This window comes from Silene latifolia, chromosome Y (assembly GCF_048544455.1).
Source record: "Silene latifolia isolate original U9 population chromosome Y, ASM4854445v1, whole genome shotgun sequence".
Classification (NCBI taxonomy): domain Eukaryota; kingdom Viridiplantae; phylum Streptophyta; class Magnoliopsida; order Caryophyllales; family Caryophyllaceae; genus Silene; species Silene latifolia.
Window position 1 is genome coordinate 177,417,721 of NC_133538.1, and position 22,291 is coordinate 177,440,011.

A 22,291-nucleotide genomic window follows, 5' to 3' on the forward strand; every position below is an offset into this window, starting at 1 on the left:
TCTAGAGGAAGGAATTTAGCTTGATAATCATAAGAGGAAGAAGAAAAACAAGCTTTGGTGGAGCTGGGGACTGCGCAGGCTGCACTGGTGAGCTGCGCCATGCTGCGCAGACTGCGCTGTGGTGCGCAGGCTGCGCTCTGGCTCAGGATTTCCTTCTCAATTTCCCTCATTTCTTCCTCCCCCTTAGATTCTTCTAAGGGTTCTTCCTTCTCCAATTCCTCTATACTTTCCTGCACATCATGAGACAACAAAAACCGCAACCCTTCTTTCTCGACATTGTTAGTGAGGGTCACTTCAAGTGGGTCCCTATGATTTAATTGGTAAACTCGATTTGCCAAAGGTTCAATTTTATCAAGAAAGTAGCAAAAGCTCAAATCATCGGTCTTTTTCATAGTTTCATACACATTATACTTCAAAACTTTCCCTTCAAATTCCATGGTCAAATTTTCATCATACATGTCAAGTTTGGTTTTGGAGGTTCTCATGAAAGGCCTCCCTAGCAAAAGGGGTGTAGCCTTGGAATCCGGTTCCATGTCTAAAACGTAAAAATCGGCCGGAAACATGAATTTATCAACCTCTACCAACACATCTTCTACAGGACCTTTGGGGTGAATTGTAGAGCGATCCGCCAATTAGATCACAACATTGGTCTTAGACAAGGGAGGTAATTATAGGGTCTCATAAATTGAGTAAGGCATGACATTAATAGAGTACCCCAAGTCTAGCATAGCTCTAGCAAAAGCTTTGCCTCCAATTGAGCACGGTATAGTTAGCATGCCCGAATCATCGCACTTTTTGGGAAGATTTTGTTTGAAAATTGCCGAGACATGCCTACTAACCGTGACTCTTTCAACTCCTTTCCTTGGCTTCCGTTTAGGGGTGCAAAGTTCCTTGAGAAACTTTGCATACCTAGGAACGGTTTTGATGATAGTAAAAAGAGGGATGTTGACCTCACATTTCCTAAAAGTTTCATAAAGATCGGAGTCTTTATCGAACTTCTTGGGATTTGTGACGGCACTTGGGAATGGTACCTCTGGTTCATATTCTTTTTCAATCTCTTCAAGTTGATCCTTTGTGTTGGTGCTTCCTTCCTTTTCTTTGTCAATGCTCAAAGGGCTCTTTTCTTCTTCCTCATTAGCTTTTGAAGATGTCCCTTTCTCTTGTTCAACCACAAGCTCTTCTTCAATTTGCTCTTCAATTTCAATAACCCTTTCGTGTAACTTGCCCCTTCTCTTCTTCTTGGGAGGGGATTCTAAGGTTCTCCCCTTCCTCAATATCATAGCACTAGCATTTTCTCTAGGAGGGAATGTAGTGGAGGGAATAGAAGTTGAATTCCTTTGATTTTGCTTGGCAAGTTCTTGGGCAATTTAGCTAAGTTGAACTTCAAGGTTGGCAACCTTGGCATCACTAACACTTTTGTCGGCATCAATCTTGTCAAACCTCTTGTTTGTTTTGATTTGCTCTTGCAAAATGTTTTTAGGCAAGTCTTGAACACTTGGTTCCTTTTGAGAATTGGTGTTGTTACCTTGATTGCCAAATTGGGATGATTGACCTTGGTTTTGGTTTCTACCTTGGTTGTTGAAATTCCCATTCCTATTTCTTTGAGAATTTGAGCCTTGACCTTGTCGGGAATTTTGGTCCCTCAAGTGGTTGAATTGGCCATTCACAAAGCTCTTTGAGGTGTCACCACCTCAACCAAGTCGATGGTTGTCTCTACTCCCAACATTGTAAGTGTTGCCACTAGGATCATAGTTGTAATATCCTCCCCCGGAAGGATTCCTAACATTGTAATTCCCATAACCCATTGCACTTACATTTTCCACCCCAATTCCTTCTTCAATCATAATGGGGCAAGCTTCCTCCAAGTGAGGACCTTGGCAATAGTTGCATTCCACTTGATTCATTTGACCTCCATCTTTATTTGGATTGTTCACCATCATATTCTTCACTAGGTGAGTTAAGTCATTCACACTTTGCTCAAGATTTTGAGTAGATGAGGAAGAGGTTCCCATTGAAGATGTATTTCTTGTTCCCCTTTGGCTTCTACCATAATTCCTTGTAGTTGAGGCAAGTCTCTCAATGATTTCCTTGGCATCCACTATGGAAAAATTCTCCAAACCTCCTCCGGTAGCGGAGTTGACCATCCTTTGATCATCTTGACCTAAACCTTCATAAAAGTTCACAAGAAGATCATCATCACTCAACCCATGGTATGGGCATTGAGCCACCAACTTCTTAAATCTCTCCCAATACTCATACATGGTTTCACCATTGGGGTCTTGTTCTATGGTGGTAATGGCCTTATTTGCACGGTTGTGGCGTGAATCGGGGTAAAAACTTTCAAGGAAGGCCGCTTTCATTTCCTTCCAAGTTCTTATGGACCCCGGAGTAAGGTAGAAAAGCCAATCTTTAGCCGCGTCCAACAAGGAAAATGGGAAGGCCTGTAGTTTGAATTGGTCCTCCGTCACTCCATTCGGAATAGCTCCTTCACACATCATGTGAAATTCCGATAGGTGACGGTTTGGATCATTTCCCGCATGGCCGTGAAACTTGGGCAAGTTATGAATAAAGAAGCCTTTGAGTTCGAAATTTGCATTGGCTCCTAAAGGGGGGTAGGTGATGCACAAAGGTTGCTCATCATAATTCCTTGCTCTTATCTCCCGGATGGTTCTCGTGTCATTCGCCATAGGGGGATACTCTACTTCAATCGGATTTACTTCAATAGTATCTTTCGAAGGTGCTTCTTCTACTCGATGTTCCCTTTGTGCTCTTTGGTACAAAGGATTGGTAAATAACCACGAATATGCTCCAAAAGAGTCCTCTTCAACGGGGGTTGATTCACCGCTTTGTAGAGGACTAAACATAAACCTTTTCACTACACACACAAGTTAGAACTTCCACTTACTTTCAAAAACAAAGAGAAGAAAAATAACTAACATGCAATTAACAATCAAGCATTTAGCTATGTTGCCCGTCCCCGGCAACGGCGCCAAAATTTGACTTGGTAAAACTAGGTGTCGTAAAATACTAGAATTAACCTATCAAATTAACAATTTATACCCTAGACTTTGACTCTACTAACTTTAAACTAAAACAATAGTAAAGTGGAAGTAAAGGGGTCGAACCCAAGAGAAGGGTTAACAACTAAAAACTTGAATTGTAAACTATTGGCTACTAAGTAGGTCTCTACTACTAATTAAGATCCTAATGACAATTTAAACTTAACAAAAGGCACTAATCATAAACAATGGGTATTAACAAAGGTCAACTAGTAGGAAACATAGATGAAAAAGGATTGGTTTTGGGAAACAAACATGGAAATATGAGTAAAGATTGGAGATCTTCCTATTGAGACAATTCCACAAACAACTAGTATGCCAGATTCAATATAAAAGGAAAAACTTGATGTAATTCTCTCTTAGTGACCCAACAATGATAAAGTTTGACTCTCTTTACTCACTTACAAATATCTACCCAATACTATCACCTCAAGATGTTGATACATGTAAATTAAACCATCTACATATACCCTTCAAACTTAAGCAACAAATCATTAAACCATGAAAAGAGACTAAGCATGAGCATTAAGAATTTAACCAAAAGATGAAGTTAGGATCAATTCCTCATAAGATTAAACCATACAAATGAGAAAAAGACATAGACTTTCCTATTTGTTGTATGAATCCTTTAAACCAAATCAACAAACAACAAACTTGCTTCAACAATCACAACTAAATTAAACCATTTCTTTAGGATTTTCACTAGTCAAGTAAATAACATGCAAGGATGATCAAACCGAACATTCAATTACTCAACATAAGAAATTAAGCACAAGAAAAGAGCATTAGATAAATTAAGAGAGGTTTAAGAGTCTTACAATACCAAAGTTGGATACTTTGATCAAATTACATCAAGCAAAGGAAAGATTAGCCTTCCATCTTCTTAGAAAAACCCAAGAAATGAGGAAAGATTAACATCCAAAGCTAAAAGATTACAACTTTTACCCAAATTAAAGTGTTCTTGCTACTAAAAGTCTCTAAAGATTATTAAATAATTAGATGATAACTAGGTCTTCAAAATGAGGAGTATATATAGGGGTGCACTCCTTTCTAGGTTAAATCCTCCAAAAATCATCCCAAAACATGGTTTACTTAACTAAGCCCGTGTTTAAAATAGACTGGCGCAGGACACTCTGAAAGTGGCGCAGGATGCGCAGGCTGCGCCCCAGCTCGGGACTCCCCTATGAATTTCCAAGTTTTGCTTGCTTCTTTACTTTCCAAACTTCACTCGTCATTGCTTGCTTGAGACGGACTTCTTATCTTGGTTGAAAGTACATGAAATCTTCACCTTGACTCTTTGATATGGTTGCTTCCTTTGCCTCAAAAGGTGATCAATCCAAGACTAAGTCCTTTGTGACCCAAACTACAAAGAAATAGAGTAAGCCGGTATGCCCGAGATTAACGCATAACTTGGCCCCAACACTTGAATAAACAACCTAAAATTATCATACTAGACACGCCATATTTGATACTATCATGGTTTATGGTTGAGGGTTGGATACACAAACTACGAAACTCGGATACACATATTATTACTACCGGACACACAAACGATTTGTGTATGTGGTAGTAATATCGTGTGTATCCGGTGGTAATACTATGTGTATCCTAGGTAACAATATGGGGTATCTTGGTAGTTTGTACGATTTACACTGCAAGTGCAATTAATTTCGAAAAAACAATCATATAGTTGTGGACGATTTACATTGCTAATGCCATGGACAAGTAGGCTCTTTTACCTTACTAGATACACTCGGTTAACTATCAACATGTATAGGATGATGCATGTGGTAACTCTGCATGTATCAGGTATTTGACCGTTTTTGTTATAAGGTTTTAAACTTGAATTATATAATGACACGATTTAGTATGAATTTTTAGTTGAATCCTAATTTGATTGTATATGACTCATATGAAGCTCTTCAGTATATTGCATATATGTATCCTAATCTGATAAAAGTTGTTCTAGGTTTTGCCAAAATGGTGAATGAGATGGTACTTGTAATTTGACTTCTGATGTGTGTAATATCGGAACCAGGATTTGTTGTTAGGGTGCAGAAATTTTTAGAGGAATAATTTACCGGTGGAATAAAAATTAAAATAAAAATCGATAATTTCGACTAAAAGTCTCAAATTTTCCATTGTTCGGAGGTGAACGCCCTCGCTACCCCAGCTCCATCTCTGAATGTATGAGATTTTGATATTACAAAATTTGGGTTGTTTGTTTATGTTTCATATATTTGATAATAACTATTCTGAAGAATGCTTGCTTGTGTACTAATCTCGTGGCATTGGTTACTACTGAAAAACTTCATTTGATGAATGTAACAAGTTTTTGTTGCAGCTAAATTGGCAGCAAATAGTATCACCAAAGTAATAAACGGTAAATCAGTGGCAAAACAGATTAGGGAGGAGATAGCCTTGGAGATTACAAAAATGAAAGATGCCATTGGTGTCGTTCTTGGTTTAGCTGTGATCCTTGTTGGCGATAGGAAGGACTGTGAAACTTATGTTTGGAACAAAAAGAATGGTTGTGGAGATTAATTCTTTTGAAGTACATGTGCTCGAAACCTCAACGAAGGAAGAAGTGATTGACTCTATCTCCAGGTTTTCATTTTCATTATTACTACCGGATACATGTGTATCCGGTAATAAAACCATGTGTATCTGGGATATTAATTTGTGCATCTGGGATAATTAACTAAATGAACTCTAAATAAAATATGCATGGCGAAGTGAAAACAAGATTGGGTTCAAGGTCACCAAATTGCTACAACAAAAGCAATGAATATCACCCATGCACGGAGATTGGAGTTACTAATGGTAGCGGTAGTCCGAGGTGGAAGCCAGAGTGGTTTTGCGGTGTGTCGGACAGCGTGGTCATAGCCGTGGAGATGTTTGTCGCGGTGTATGGTGGTGAGTTGGTGACAGGTGATGTTCCCGTCGCGGTCTGAAGTGACTGGTTATATTACCGATGATGTCTCTGATGTTGGTTCAAGTGGCTGTCGGGCTGATTGTAAAATGGGGCTTGGTTGTGGGGTTAGTTCAGGGGTAATGGTGATCAGGGGCGGAGTCAGGATTGAAAATTTGGGGTAGCGAAAGTAGCGTGAACCCGTGAACACAATAACAACATAGAATTTTTTTATAAACAATTCGTTTTTTAATTGTCAATAAGAACTACACTTTCAATTTTAAAAAAAAAGAAAAAAAAGTTTTTGCGATAATTGACGTGGTTGTTGTTGACGGAATGATGGTGGCTCAAAAAGCCTAGGTAGTTAAGATCTTTCATCAAGCATTTGTTTTGCGAGAATAATTCGTATGACCATCAAACATAACTAATAAAAAAAATGATACAATATGTAATAGACTAATACGTAAAAATTTATATAATCTAATGATTTGAGAATTTTTTTTTAGGGGAATGGAGTTGGGGATTAGAGAATAGGATATTAACAGACATATTATTTAGGTTGAAAGATAATGTGGGTACCATATACAAGCAATATACAACTCAACAAGTGAAAAAAATTGCTTATTGTAGGAGTCGAACCCGCATTTCTTGATGGATTTACTTGTACTTTACCACTAGACCATGTACATCCTAATGCTACCTTAGAAACGTATTATTTATTTATCCTTTGACAAATATCAACGATATATGGAGTAGTAAAATTTCATCTTCTTAGTCAAATTTACGGGGTTTGGGGTAGCGGCTGCTATCCCATGCTACTAGGTAGCTACGCCTCTGATGGTGATGGTGGGTGGTGGTAGTTGATCTTTTGATTGCTGGATACACAAGTAAGGAGCCCAGGGACATATACGAGCAGTGAGTAGTCAAGTACCCCGGATACAAAACTCGTGTATCTGCTACGGTGAAGTTCTGTATCTAGCACTCGATTTTGTGTATCTACTCTCAATTTTGTGGATGTAGTATCGATAGACGACTATACCAGTAATTTGTCGTAGTACGATTTTTAGTTCTATGCAATATGTTTAATCACGGATATAATAATAGAGAGCTATAATGTATTGTGTGGTACATATACTTGCGTCATTGTTTTATTTTTTTAAAATAAGAGATATCAAAGTGAAATTAATCACTTTCATTTTATTGTTTTATTTTTTTTAAAATAAGAGCTATAATGTATTGTATAGAGTATGTTATGCTCTTATTTTTAAAATGGGAGAAGAACAACATAAGGTTAACGTTTTACAGCATCCTAAACATAATTGTTGGTCGTCACCCTTGTTTTATCTCATTAATTATCTAGATACAACCCTTTAGCTAGCTAGATATACTCCTTTAAATTGTTAGATATATAGTTTTACTAGATTTTGTGCCCGTACGTTGTACGGGTTATAATATTGATTCGTCTTTAATTGTATCTTCGCAATTGAGAAGTTATGTTTACTTTCTTAACATTAGTTTTCTCGTGAGAATGTCAGTATATACAAATACATTGAAATATTTTTTTTAGAATATGAGTATATACAAATAAATTAACATTTTTTTTTATGATTTGTGTATATAAAAGTTATAATCGCCATGCACGAGTAACTAAATAGTGTTTTGTTTGTAAATGAGCTTGTACAAATGTAGTTTTTTTTTGCATCTGGAAAATGTAAGTTTTTCTTCATAGAATAAATAATTAATGAGTTAAAGGAAGGCATTGACTAATACAATATTAATACTTATATATTATACGGGGTATGTTATATGTTATATTTGAAGAATAATTAGAAATTATTATTTTAAATATTTTAAATTACAAAAATAATTGAAAATTCAAATTTATATATTTTATTAAATTAATATAATTTTTATAAATTCTTTAGTATAAGTATGGTAAGTAATATTAATTATAATATTATTATTATTGAATATGATTGCTTTTGACAAATAAAATATACCATACCAATCTATATTTTGACATGTATTCTGATTCTACCTCAACCCGTGACCCGTATAAGCCCACCTATATTTAGTCTGACCCGTATTCGAGTTTAACATGTATGAACCGCCTCACCAGCCGACCCATCCAACTCGTTTGAGTGGTCTACAATTGTTTTAAAAATTCTTATCATTTTAGCTTTTTACTTTTAAAGTTTTTATATATAATACTAATATAACTCTATCATCTTGATCGGATAAAATTTCCATAAGTTTTGGTGATAGTTCTACAAATAACTTTATCACCTCCATCGGATAGAATTTGCATAATTTTAATTTATAATTTAAAATTTTATTAGGTAGTTAAAAAAGTAAAGTAAGGCAATTTACAAAGTATTAATTTCTGGTGCTCTATTGGAAGAAAACAATGAGTTCGTAATTAATTTATTTAAAATTTATGGTTGAAAAACATTAGTAATAAGCTCAATAAGTTCACGCTTTTTGTCTCAAAAAAGAAGAAAATTAACGCTTGATGGGACTTCCTCGGCACCGGTCTCTTGTCTGGGCATAGATACGGATTATTTCTTACTTTACCGGCCTGATAGATCGAATGCTTATGATCCTACTGGAAACGAAGTCGCCTTTAGCTTAGCATTGGCATTTGCTACCACCCTGAACATCAAAACCACACTACCGAGTATTTTTTTGTGTAAGACATGAGATTTAATCGTTGATTAACCTAGATATTTTGAAATATAATCTCAGTTAACATTTCTTTACAATTAAATCTGGTCTATTTAGCAAGAACTTCCCAGATCCACTCTTTACAATTCAAACCCTACATCGCCCACCACCATGGAATAGTTGTTTGATGAATCCGATGGTGTTGAAGAATTCCCATTATTCCACCAATCATCTTCAGAAATGTTCGGTGAGACCATTCTATCGATCCCATTGTCATTAAGCATCTCCGAGTATAATGATGAAGACGATGAAGAGTTTGACTCTTTTGTTGAACCATCATTGTTGTTGCTACCAGTTCTACACTAATTCTACACTATTTCATTCGAATTAAAATCTGGGCTGTAATTAAATTAGTAAACAATAATTCACCAATCAGAAAAAAAAAAACCAATTCAATTTACTCAATATGGTACTCATCACTCAATTAACAACACAAATCAATTGATCTAATCATGATAATCAAATCTATCTGATCATGGCATTCATTAGTTAAAACCCAACAAATTATTACCTTGATCAATGAATTAAACTTACATTCCAATTTTGCAGAATAAGGCAAAGAATTAATGGGAATAAAATTATGGAAAACGAATAAAAAAAAAAGAATAGTTGAAGAAGAATACCAGATCAAATAAACGACGCAATACACACGGACACAGTAGATAAGAGGGAGCTAGTAAAAGTTGTATTCTTTTATAGTTATAGTTGTCGATGTGTTATATGACTCTTTGGAGATTTAACTTAGTAGGATTCAAAAATAAAACTCAATCGTTTTTGGAAATTTACTATATCTCTTATAGAATTCAAAAATAAAAGGTTTATTTGTAAAATACCACCTAATATGTTCAAAATTTTACAAATAACCACCTAATATGTTGTTTTTTACAAATAACCACCATAGTTTCAACTTAACTAACAAAATCAACACCTAAGTTTAATTACGTTGACGATTTTACTTAAACCCGACCATTTTACGACTCTACGACTTAAACTTACATAAAATTTCCTAAACTACCCTTCATTATTATCCACACCCAACTCAAACACACTTCACTTCACTCAAAATTTAATTAAACATAAAACCCCCAAATTCAAGTGAGATGGAACCCTAATTTTGATTCAATCCAATTAATTGAAGGGTAAATATTGGCAATGAAGAACTAGATGAACTAGAAGTGACTGAAGGAGTATGCGTGTAATTGTGTTTTGCATGCAGTTAGGTCTAAATTTTAGGTGAAGTAGGATAATTAGTCATTGTTATAAATCTCTTCGTTGAGTATAGATTTTCAACAATTTCATTTTGTACAACACTACAACTTACTTTTAACAAAAGCTTGATTTGGTTCCTATAAGCTTGCGTTGGTTTATGCCTGTTAGTCTATTATTTGTTCTCAACTGTATGTATTTGTGGATTATGAATGAAATTGGAAGCATCGTTGATCATTAGAGGGGTTATTGGCAGCTACTTCCAAATTAGTTACTGTATTTCGTCTTTCCAAACTGGGCAAACCAAGATTTGGAGAGAGATACTTGAGCATGTTCAAGAAGAAAAATGTTAGATCCAATAAAAAAAAACATAAAACCCTAATTTATCCACAAGATTTGCAATGAAAAACTAGAAGGGGCTAAAGGAGTATGCGTGAATGCAGCAGGGAAGAAGTAGTGATTGAAGAAGTATGAGTGGCTTTAATTGATTTGAGGATAAATTAGGGTTCTTTTTCACTTGAATTTGGGGATTTTATGTTTTAATTGAATTTTGAGTTGAGGGAGTGAAGTGAAGGAAGTATGTGTGAGTTGGGTGTGATTAATAATGAAGGGTAGTTTAGGAAGTTTTACTTAAGTTTAATTCGTAAAGTCGTGAAATGGTCGGGTTTAAGTAAAATCGCCAACGTAACTAAATTTAGGTGTTGATTTTGTTAGTTAAGTTGAAACTATAGTGGTTATTTGTAAAAAATAACATATTAGGTGGTTATTTGTAAAATTTTGAACATATTAGGTGGTATTTTACAAATAACCCAAAATAAAACTCAATCTTTTTTATAATTTACTATATCTCTTATTTTCTTAGCTCAAAATAATTATCTTCAGCTGAATTTATTATTAAAAATAAAAATCGTGTTTTTAAAAAGTTGGAGTCTCTAGAATTACCTGAAAAAAGCCTCATTCAAAAATAAAACTCAATCTTTTTTATAATTTACTATATCTCTTATTTTCTTAGCTCAAAATAATTATCTTCAGCTGAATTTATTATTAAAAATAAAAATCGTGTTTTTAAAAAGTTGGAGTCTCTAGAATTGCCTGAAAAAAGCCTCTTTTATATATATACTAGATTTAATGCTCATGCGATGCACGGGCCGTTTGGTAGAGCTTTTTCATAATGTATGTTTAATACTTTAATTGTACTAAAATGATGTCTATTAGCTAAACTCTGACAATGACTTATTTACGATAACCAAAAACTATATACGGAGTAGCTATATTCGAAGTTAGTTAAGATAAATAAAACTGATCCATTAAGAATTGTTTGATCAATCACCGATGCGATGCATTTTATATTTTTATTTAATGAATAAAATGTCTTGTACTAAAGCAATCTTAAAAAATAAAGTTAGAAAAATTCTTATATCCTCCGGGAGGACGGTACTCCTTACACTCAAGCTATTAAAATACTAGTTGGAAAGCCCGTGCGATGCACGGGGCTTCCATTAGGATTATTTGTAAAAATATATTCTTCATTTGATAAAAAAGTCCTACTAAGTTGTCATTGATGAAAAAAAAATCGTGATTGGTATAGATGATAACCGATGAATTATTAGGTGCTTTTAGCATAAAAGTTTCGGCAGGTAAATTTCAACATGATTTAGTAACTGTCCCTAACTCTTGTTTATTGTTATGGCGCAACATTAGAGCTGGCAAACAAAGAAACGACACAAAAACACGACAAGAATCCGACATGAAATTAACGGGTTTGGGTTGACATTTAGCGACTCATTTATGTAAGTGGGTCGACACGAACACGACACGGTGTCGGACACGGGACGGCTGATTAGGAGAAGTGTCCGTGCTACCTAGATGGAGATTATAAAATTAAAAATGAAACTTAAGATCAACTACTAATAATAGGGTTAAAAATAAGTAAATATTGGCAAAAAAAAAAAACATCAACAAGTAATTAATTAGATACGAGGAAGGCCGGGAGATCATGAAAAATCTCATATTTAGGTTTTATTTCAAAGAAATTAGTTACCTGTTTTTTTTATTCATTCAATTTATAATATGAAATATAGAGAACTTATTATATCGTTTTATATCATTTTACCAAAAAAAACAGCTAAATTTCAGTTAGTTTGCCAAACATTTTTTTGGCTTAACCAATTAAATTATTACCTCTTAATTTTCAGTTACCTTTTAATCTACATTTTTAGGTTTCAGTTAGTATGACAAATGAAATTTAAGATATAGTAGAGTTAATTATATTTTACTACCTTTTGAAATCCACATTTTAAAAATTACCCCCTTTTGATTTTTTTTGCCAAAATTACTCACTTATGTTGCATTTTTCCTAAAATTGTTTCAAAACTTCAATTTAAGTGACTTATTTTGTCTGTTTTTTAACTCTCCCTCCATTTGTCTACATAGTTATACCTTTCAAAGTATAAATTGACTAAGGTATAAACGGAATAAGTTCAAAAATAGAGGAAATAGGTCACTTAAATTGGAGTTTTGAAGTAATTTTAAGAAAAAATGAAACTTGGAAGTAATTTTAGCAAAAAATTTCAAAAGGGAGTAATTTTAAAAATGTAAATTTCAAAAGGGAGTAAAATCTAATTAACTCGATATAGTATATGAATAATGTTTATATTATAATTAGTATACCATATAATTAGTTACATTGTGTATTTTGAGTATCACCTACTTATATTAGAATAAACTGATTAAAATAAATTTAATCTACTTATATTAGGATGCTGGCTTTATTAAAATATTAGAAAATCTACTTTTATTAGGATAATTTTATTAAATTTGTTTCGAAATTTACTCTTGTTAGAAATTCTAAAAAAGTTGGACTCTCTAATATCGCTTGAAAAGTTTCGAAATCTACTCTGGTTAGGAATTCTAAAAAAGTTGGACTCTTTAATATCGCTTGAAAAGTTTATGCTTTATATATATGTATTGATATTGATTCCATTTTGTGAATTGCTTTTGAGTATAAGGAGTACCGTTCTCTCGAAGGACACAATTATTTTTCACTAAAGTTATTTGTTAAATGATAAAGGAATAGTACCAAGGTACGTGTTATATAATAGGATAGTAACAACTTAAGCTTTTAAATGCAATGTGTAGTCTTATTACTAACCTATTCCGTTTAATTTTCTTGGCTTGAAGCCTTGAATAGGATTACGATTTACGTATACAAATAACTCAATTAGTAGAATTGAATTGACATCACAAAAGCCTTAGATCCATCTTATTAGTTCTTTTTGTAGGAAACATATACTAAACAAAAGTCAGGCTTACACGAAAACTTGGTTCCTTTGTATGTTCAAAATATGAAATACAATCCTATTAGCGTTTGATTTGTACAAACTACATACTTCAACATCCACTCTTACGATTTTTTTTACCCACACAAAATATGGCTGGGAAGTATCAACTTAGACGGAACAAAAATTTCCTTCAAAACAAAACTAAAATTATCACCTACACACTAAAGTTTGTGTTAAATATACATTACTTAATTCTAAATTGACTGAAGTTATCACTAACACACTAAAGTTTGTGTTAAATAAATTCCAAAGTTCTTACTAAAGTTTACTAATTAGGATTCTTGTACTCCAACAAAAAGAAAAGTACTTTTCGTCAATTAAATCATTGGTAAAGGTGAGAGATGTAATAGAATAGGTGTGAATGGATTAAGTAGGATACATGGATATGAAAGCCACATTTCATGTATAATTTTATTGGTCAAGTATTTGAAAATCGTTAACTTGTTATTATTAACATCTTAAATCCTATTAATATAATAATGGAATTAATTAGTAAAAGCAACTTAGCCAGCATTTGTACATAATATGAAACTGATTAACTTGGGCTGAAGAAAAATTGTGATCGTAAACAAAAAAAATACTCATAATAAACTAACCGAAAAGAAGCAGAATTAACAATAATTGATCAAATAAATTGGAAGTACAAGCAAACAAACACAAATGTTGGAAAACGGCTATGAAATTCAGGACTTATATACAAAAGGTTATAGAGTTGGATCGAGTAATTAGGAAGGATGCAACTTGTTAATGAGTGATTGTCATGCAAATATGCAATCAGCAATTTCAATGGGATGGCCGCAAGGGAGTCCTGGATTTCTTATACAAATAGACATCTATATTTTTCAACATCCTCTAATAGACTTGGTTTATTTCTCAATTTGCTATGGAGTCATCAAACGATTGTAGTAGTTAATGCTAACTCGCGTTCTATAGTAGTTACTGCTAACTCGCGTTCTTTTTTTTTTTATTCACATTGTAGAAATATGAGATTGTAATCGACTAACATTTATATATTATACTCCCTTCATTTCATTTTTATTGTCTCTTTTCTCCAAAATTTATCCCATATTTATTTGTCCCCTTTCGTAATTTAATATGATAAATTAGTAAGCTACCAATATTACCCCTAAATTTCTAACTACCATTCACCCTATCAAAATTGTATTGTCTCTATTTCTCAAAAAAAAAAAAATTGTATTGCCGTCTCTATTGTTCTTAATTAGAGAAGTAGAGTAGTAGTTTTATCTATTAAATCCTTCCCAAATAAGAAAAGTAGGGCAATAAAAATGAGATAGACGGAGTACAACTTTAAAAATACGTGTTGTCCGAATAAGCAATCCATGCACAAAAGCGGCATTGCTTATAATAAATCCCGTTTTTCACACTAATAAGATTGCTAATACCTTAGGCGTCAAGCTTTCACCTGAAAAACTAAACCGCAACAAATGTTTCTTAAGGATGTGTCTAGAGATTATCAACTTTGGGGCACAAGAATTTGTTGTTACATAGAACTATTTCCTTTGTTATTGACGGTTGATACTTTGATTGCTAAGCAAAGAATAATTGTCGATCTCGAAGGCCTGTAATAAGAAAAAAGAAAAAAACTTTGTCAATAGAAATTCTAAATATCTTACAAAGGTTGCAATAAACAAAAGCACAATATAAGGGAGATATGATAACAATGAGATAAAGCATGAGAAAAGAACAATATAGTATGTAATTGTGCAGAGGAAAAAAAAAAGCAACATAGAGAACAATATAGTACGTGGAAACGATGAAAGGGTAATTGAATGGCAAACCAAGTGCATTGAAATATTGTATATATAGCATTTGAGCAAATTATTTGAACTCCCTTTGTATTTATAGGCTAACAAATATCTTATTAGGTTTGTCTCTCATTGCTAATCAAATACTCTACCTGATTGCTAGTCAAATACTCTATCTAATTGGGCAAAAAAGATAGATCTTTATCTAAATTAATACTCCCTCTATTTTTTTATATATGACTTTCTCACATTTCGAGACACTCCCTTCTCTCTTCAATATCTCTTAAAATATAAGACTAAATATATAAGACTAAATATTATGATATGTATACTCATATGAAAGAGTTTTTCGTAAGGAGTTTAATGGTACAATTTTTATATTTTTTGAACAAATAAATTTTTGTAAATATTAAAATCAAAGGCTTACCTCGTAAATGCAAAACGTCATATATAAAAAAGTGGAGGTAGTATATGTTTACTATATTAAATAGCTTTAGTATTTCGTAAAAGTTGGAGACTCTGTAATCGCTCGAAAAAAGCTATAAACCTAATTTACTTTCACAGTTTTCAACTCTAATTATCTCCTAACAAAAAAAAAAAAAATCTACAAAAAACAAAACCCTACTTTACTAATATTAATCTTCATACAGTAAAACATTATTCAGAAATCAGAATATCACATATTATTCAAAATACTTTACTCTCCCACCTCTAAAATTAATTGCACCACCCGAAATACCTGTTATGTCCTCATATAATTCCACAACCCGACTCACACTCGACTCGAGTTGAAATCCGTGTAACAATGGAATACCAAGAGTTTGAGCGGTTGATCTACCAAACATCTACAATCAAGGAAGAATAAAATTTAATCAAAATTTGTCTTATTCGAAACATGAATCAAAACAAAAGTACGGAGTATACTACTTTATTCTCCTTTCATTTCAATCATTCGTTTACCTTTAATTAAAATAACCTTGATAAAAAATAAATATAAACGATAAATAAATAAATGAGGCAAAAGAGTATCTAATATGTGTGTAAACTGTATAGACGGTATAGTAGATGTAAATTGTTCGTAACCCTATTAGTACCTTATTATTGAATGGAAACATATGAGTAGTATCGGATGATAAGATACGGCTACGATCAATTGATAATTTGATATCTTTTACTCCTGAACATCAAGAAAAAAAAACAGAAAGCCATTATACTTTGTGATATTAGCATATTAGTTAGTTAAGCATAAGTAACGGAAAAAGGGTAATCAACACTAATTTGTAACGCAAACAAAAACAATTTAAATATCACTATCATTAATAACAAATAACACATGAATATGAGATACAAAGTAGGATCATTTACTACTATTAAAAAGAAACTATTAACGTAAAAGAAAAAAAAAAGTATGTGTATTTTTTGATTATTGATTATGAACGGAAAAAGAAATACCAATACAACTTGTTTTCTCAATGAGTATATATAGATGGCATAGAAGTTCTTTCCCGGTAGAATTTTTATAGTCATCAAATACAAAAAGTATGAGTTCATTCCATATTATTATAGGTAGTCCAATTTTTATCTTAATATGTATATTTTTATCTTAAATATATGGCTTAGTTGTCTTCTATCAAAATTCCTATATGGAATATCAAACGTGTATAGACAATCAAATATTATCACTTCTATTCTATTTAAAAAAAATTGCTCGAAAGTCATTCGCTAAAGTTGGACTCTCTATAATCGCTCGAAAAAAGCTTCCTTTATTAATATAAATAGATAGATATTGATTTAGCTAGATACACACTTTTAAATTGTTAAATAAATATCTTTAGTTAGCTAGATACACTCATTTATGTTGTTAGATACAATCTTTTAGCTTGCTAGATACATTCCTTAAATTACAAGATACATATTTTTATTTAGCTAGATACACCCCTTTAAGTTACAGTCTTACAGATAAATACCTTTTGTTTGTTAGATACACTTTTATTTGTAAGATACACTCTTTTAAGTTACTAGATACATACCTTTATCTAACTAGATACATTCCTTTAAGATACTAGATAAATATCCGTAGCTTGCTAGATACATACCCTCTTGAGAAAAATGCAACATAAACTCCTAATACTAACGACATTTTACATGTCACTAGAACGATGATTCGGCTTGTTCCAGTTTGTATGGGGCACTGTGTTATGTATGTCGGTCCATCTGCCCACCCACTTCGAAGCTGTCTGATACCATGCATGTTCATGTAATTATATAAACGGAAAATTCACATGGTACCCCTAAACTTTACCATTTTGCACATGGTACCCAATATTTTAAGTTTGTGTACATAATACTCCCAATGTTTGATTTTTATGCACAACATGCCCTTTTTGTTGCTATAAAAAAATTCAAATGAGCATAACTCCTAGACCGGAATTCAGATTCGGCAAAATCTTTTTTTCTAAAATGATATTTCGCCATAATATACGATTTGAGAAAAAATAATTGTCGACTGACATTTTATACGGTTTTTTCTTATAGAAAATCTCAAATCAACCATATCTTCGATTTTAAATTTTCGAATGACCATTTTCGTTTTATCAATCTGTAGATCTCGAAGAGGTCATTAATTTGAAAAAAAAATTAGTCAATTCCGATTTCTGGTTTATGATTTATGCCCAATTGAAAAATTTATGAACGATAAAAAGGGCACGTTGTGCTTGAAAATCAAATCTCAAGGATATCACGTGCACAAACTTAAAAAGTTAGTCTTGAAAAAATGAAAGTTCGAGTGCACTTTAATTTTCCGTTATATAAATCAGTATTTAACCTGTTTCTCGATTCTACTTTGGCTAATTTATGAATGATATAAATTTCGAACTCAATATAGATATTACTCCATAGAAAATATATGAAGTTTTTTAGCTGTAGACTTGAAGGTTGCAGTCAATACCAATGGATACCGATATGGTTTTGAACATGATTGACAACTTTGATTAACAGTCGGTTACCCTCTCGTGCTACAATACGAGGTCCTGGAAACTGGCCGTTAACTGTAACGATGCTCTTTGTCTGGCATAACCTTGTCACATTTTGTAGCTTGATCTATTAACATGCAAATAAGGACATGGTTAGGAAATATAAATTTAATATTGTAAAGTTGATCAACTATTCTTAGCTTGCATGAGAAGATTTAGAAGCCAAGTGGTCTTCCTCAACTTCAGAATATACGATAAATAAATGTAAGGGCTACTTGTTTTTTCTGTATCATGCATGAATAGATGAATTTCCAAGAGAGACTGAATAAAAAAACACATACATTTCTTATTTCAACTTTAACTGTAGAATTCCCGCAGCTCCCTCAACTGAGAAGACACGCCCTATTTGGCGAAATTATAGGGTCAATCTTTGTAAGATGTGAAACATCTAAGATAGTGTACTCCGTGAAATTTGAGATGTCCGGAGAATAATACATAACTTCTTCCTGTGCGTCCATAAACCAGCTAGTCTAGGCAGTTTAATGCACAGATTGTTAGATTTGCAGTTGATGCAATCTCAACAGCCTTGGTACCACTGCAAAATCTTCAACTTCCTCTACTATACTCTCCAAGATTCTGCACTAGAATCAACAATTTGTATTTACTCTAGTATAATTTATCTAGAATAGGAATTCACAACCATTTAAAAAACATAACCAAGTATTTTTCTCAAAGATCAGAAGTTAAACATGAATAAGTTCAGGCATCTCGATTAGAAATTCACAACCATTTATCACGTATCACAAGGAAAATGATTTTCGGTATCTTACTAAAATGGTTTACATACTAGCTGAAATCTATGGCGACAATAAAACATTCAACGAGTGCATGTTCAACAATTGAGTTACATCTAAATATCGACCATTCTTTTCAATTTTCCGAGCTAGTAACATCAGAAATTAGATAATTAGATAATTAACAAATAAAACAAGAATGAACCAGCAGCAGCATACCCCCCATCTCCAAGCTCACATCCCTGCACTCCTCTAGTCGGCACCTCCCGTACACTCCTTCGACCATTGTCGAGCAGCCCAGCGTCAGAGGCAGTGTCTCAGACCACCGCAACAGCACCAACATTCGACTGCAAAATCATAAATCTCTATCCACCACCACTTGAATACTCCGGTGACCAAAGATGATATCCAACTCGGAAACATAACTGCCTCAAAAGATCTAGATGCTTATTTGACACTGATTTATTCCGGAGGATCCTCTTTTGAGCACTCCGAATCTTTGACATCAGTGTAGTTCAAATATCAATAATCATTCCATTGTGATGGTGGCAACAAAAAAGTCACACCATTCATCAGCATCATTAAGAATTATTTTAGAAAGCACCTATATAGGAAGCTCTAGGATAGTATATATGGATTATTTACCCTATTTATAAGAGTTCCTGTAAACAAAGTACCATAGACATTAATATTACGTTCTTCGTAATCCTTTCATCGGTGTACATCTTCTCTTGATTCACACAACTATAAATAAATCATTGAAGTCGTATTAAAAAGGGTCAGATACAACAAATACACATGGTATTACTACCAGATACACATGCTATTATTACTAGATACACAAATCGATTGTGTATGTAGTAGTAATACCATATGTTTCTGGACTGCTATTTTGTGTATCCATGATCTAAAGATCAACTACGACCACCCACCTGACCAACACCACCACACCTACCGCTAGCACCACCATCCCTGAATTAACCCCACAACTTACCAGCCCCGTTCCCGCCAGGGGCGTCTAAGGCCCAGGGCAGCCCAGGGCGCCCGCACCGGGCCTCCAAAATTTAGGCCCAAGTTCATAATCCTTCATTGTAAAAAAAAAAAAAAAAAAAAAAAATCTAAAGCTACAACTTACAAGACGATGTTCATTGTTCAGTAATCACTCCTTAATTTTCTCCTTTCCAATATGGCCTTTGAGATTTTCCACACCCAAACTCCCAAAATAATTAAATGTTCATCCAATCTCAGGTTTATATCTTTGATTTTTCATACAAATTTACAATCACTTCAACCCGCCTAAGAAAAGATCTAACTGATACTTTTTTCAAGAAAGCAACCCAATTCATCAATTTCAAATCGGAAAATTTAGAAGGATATATAAACTGAATACAAGGTAGAAATTGCTCTCTTTCTTCCTTCGTCAAAAGAGTCGCGTATGGTTACCATATCCTAGCAGCAAGGTGTTGATTTCTTTTGAGATTTTAATTAATTTAATGTTGTAATTACCTTTTGGTATCTATCCTGATAAATTTTTGTAAGTTTTTGTGTATTTTTATGAATGATTTGTGTAATTATACAATACCCTTTTGTTTTAGAAGAAGATTTAGGCGTAAACTTGAATAAAAATTTTACCTTTAATGATGTTGTGTGGTTGGAATTTTGTTTTTCCGTCGATTGAATGTACTGTGGTGTTGTATACTTGTATAGTTGTATGTAAAGATGTTTTCTCTACAAAATGTTAGTAAAATTTGGTTTAGTTTATGATGTAATTTTATTTGTTAAGCAAACGAAAAATTGACAATATGTTCATATCTAGAAAGTTTGAGTGTAAATTTTAGGGCCTCATTTTTCTTTTCGCACCGGGTTCGATTGTTAAGACGCCCCTGTTCCGCCATTGCTTGACAAATGTTCATTTTTTCGGCATCATGAGAAACATAACAAACCTATACTAATTCACCGAGTTAAAGTTAACTCATCATCACAATGTTACTAAGATACACTTACCAATAGTAAAATAAGCAGTCTCACCTGGTAACATCAATCTTCTCGTCAACTCGGATGCAGTGGCCTCGAAACCATTAACCCCATCTCGGTAGCTTACCACAGGCTCCCCCTCAAGTATCACTATGTAGACCTCTGCCTTTATCACATCCAAATGGACAAGAAACAACAATCAAAATCCCAATTTACAGCCCTTCATTTTCACAGATCAAACAACAAATCACCCCTGTAGTGTCAAATGAAAACAAATTAACAATAAATTACGATAAACCCGGTTAAGAATTAAAATTGTTTTTGAGATGAGAAACACTCTATTAAGCAAGTTGTTATAGCAAAATCAGGGTATCATAACATCAATCATACGCTTACCAGTAGTAAAAGTTACTTTGTGAAGCATGCTTGCTATTGGGATTTTTATTGTTGTTTCTTGTCCATTGTCAAAGCAGTATAGAGTGAAATCCGTTCTTGGGGTGGGTGGTAGAAGCGGCGGTGGAAATGGCGGCCGATGGTGGAGGTATCGGCCGGCGGTGGAAGTGGCGCCGATGGTGGAAGTGTGAGAGGCGATAGAGGTAGAGTGTTTGTGGTGGGTTTATGTTGAATTGTTTTATATTGGGTAGAGAAATAAGAAAGCCCGCCTGACAATGACTTCAATTGGTTAGTTCGTACGGTTCGCACCGTACATTAGTTGCACCTGATCCCGCCCCTATAGAGTCAAGATCCGGTGCAAACGACCATTCGGTGCAAAAAGTGAGAACAAACTGATTTAACAGTTTCTATATAACTTCCTGCTATTTTTCTCTATCTCCTTTTAACATTCAATTTTCACACCCCTCTGCAATCCCATCTTATCTTCCCCATCAATTGTCAACGCCATCACCGATCACCATCAACACCGACAGAACACTGACGAATATCCAGACGCCGGCGCAACCATTAAACACCACGAGCTCTAAATTTCAGATTCGTAAAATCCATATCCCGATTATCCGACTCCCTCCATCCTGCCGATATGCCTCGCCGGAAAAAAACCTGACATTTGATTCTATATTCGCAAAAAGCTAGCGACCTCATTGTATCGTCGTCGGAATATAATAGGCTTACCTTCCCCGAAATTAGTCCTCAGCCTTGTGAAAATGTTGGTAACTCCGTCAGGCTCGCCGCCTAATACACAAATTTAATTATCAGGTACGCTAAAACTGGTTTGAGATACCTTATTATAGAAACCAGATATATTGATGCAGGTCTGGGTTCAATGGGGAATTTTAGGGGTTTGCATTGCCGGCGACCGACATACTCTGGTTGTCACCGGCTGTAACACCCCCATACTCCGAGTGCCTTACCAGGACCACTCAGGTATGAAGACATCACCATCTCGGTTGCCCGAGGTATGATAATCAAATAGACAAAACAGAAACAACATTTATTATAAGTAGTTGAATGAATAAGTACAATCCTCGAAACCAAACTGAAAGTACAATACATTATTCCAAACTATCTGTTCTCAACTGAAATGTAAA

At 33.8% G+C, this 22,291-nt stretch overlaps 1 protein-coding gene and 2 long non-coding RNA genes across 6 annotated transcripts; all 3 read right to left on the reverse strand.

The window, feature by feature from the left end:
• Positions 1-1,691: 1,691 nt before the first annotated feature.
• Positions 1,692-2,864, reverse strand: LOC141629510 (uncharacterized). The gene has a single exon (XM_074442498.1). The coding sequence runs from the start codon at positions 2,862-2,864 to the stop codon at positions 1,692-1,694; it is 1,173 nt and encodes a 390-aa protein (XP_074298599.1).
• An 11,659-nt stretch (positions 2,865-14,523) lies between these two features.
• On the reverse strand, positions 14,524-16,429 carry LOC141633769 (uncharacterized). The gene is made up of 3 exons (XR_012538541.1): positions 16,102-16,429; positions 15,747-15,852; positions 14,524-14,821 (listed from the first exon to the last, which is right to left on the reverse strand). It is a non-coding gene; the product is annotated as an uncharacterized LOC141633769 (long non-coding RNA).
• Positions 16,430-17,801: 1,372 nt separating this feature from the next.
• On the reverse strand, positions 17,802-22,067 carry LOC141627188 (uncharacterized). Of its 4 annotated transcripts, none has more exons than XR_012536739.1 (5): positions 21,144-22,067; positions 20,802-21,000; positions 18,993-19,270; positions 18,321-18,615; positions 17,802-18,106 (listed from the first exon to the last, which is right to left on the reverse strand). It is a non-coding gene; the product is annotated as an uncharacterized LOC141627188 (long non-coding RNA). The 4 variants fall into 4 exon arrangements; XR_012536738.1 differs by having other exon boundaries at positions 18,321-18,620; XR_012536740.1 differs by lacking the exon at positions 18,993-19,270.
• Positions 22,068-22,291: the final 224 nt, after the last annotated feature.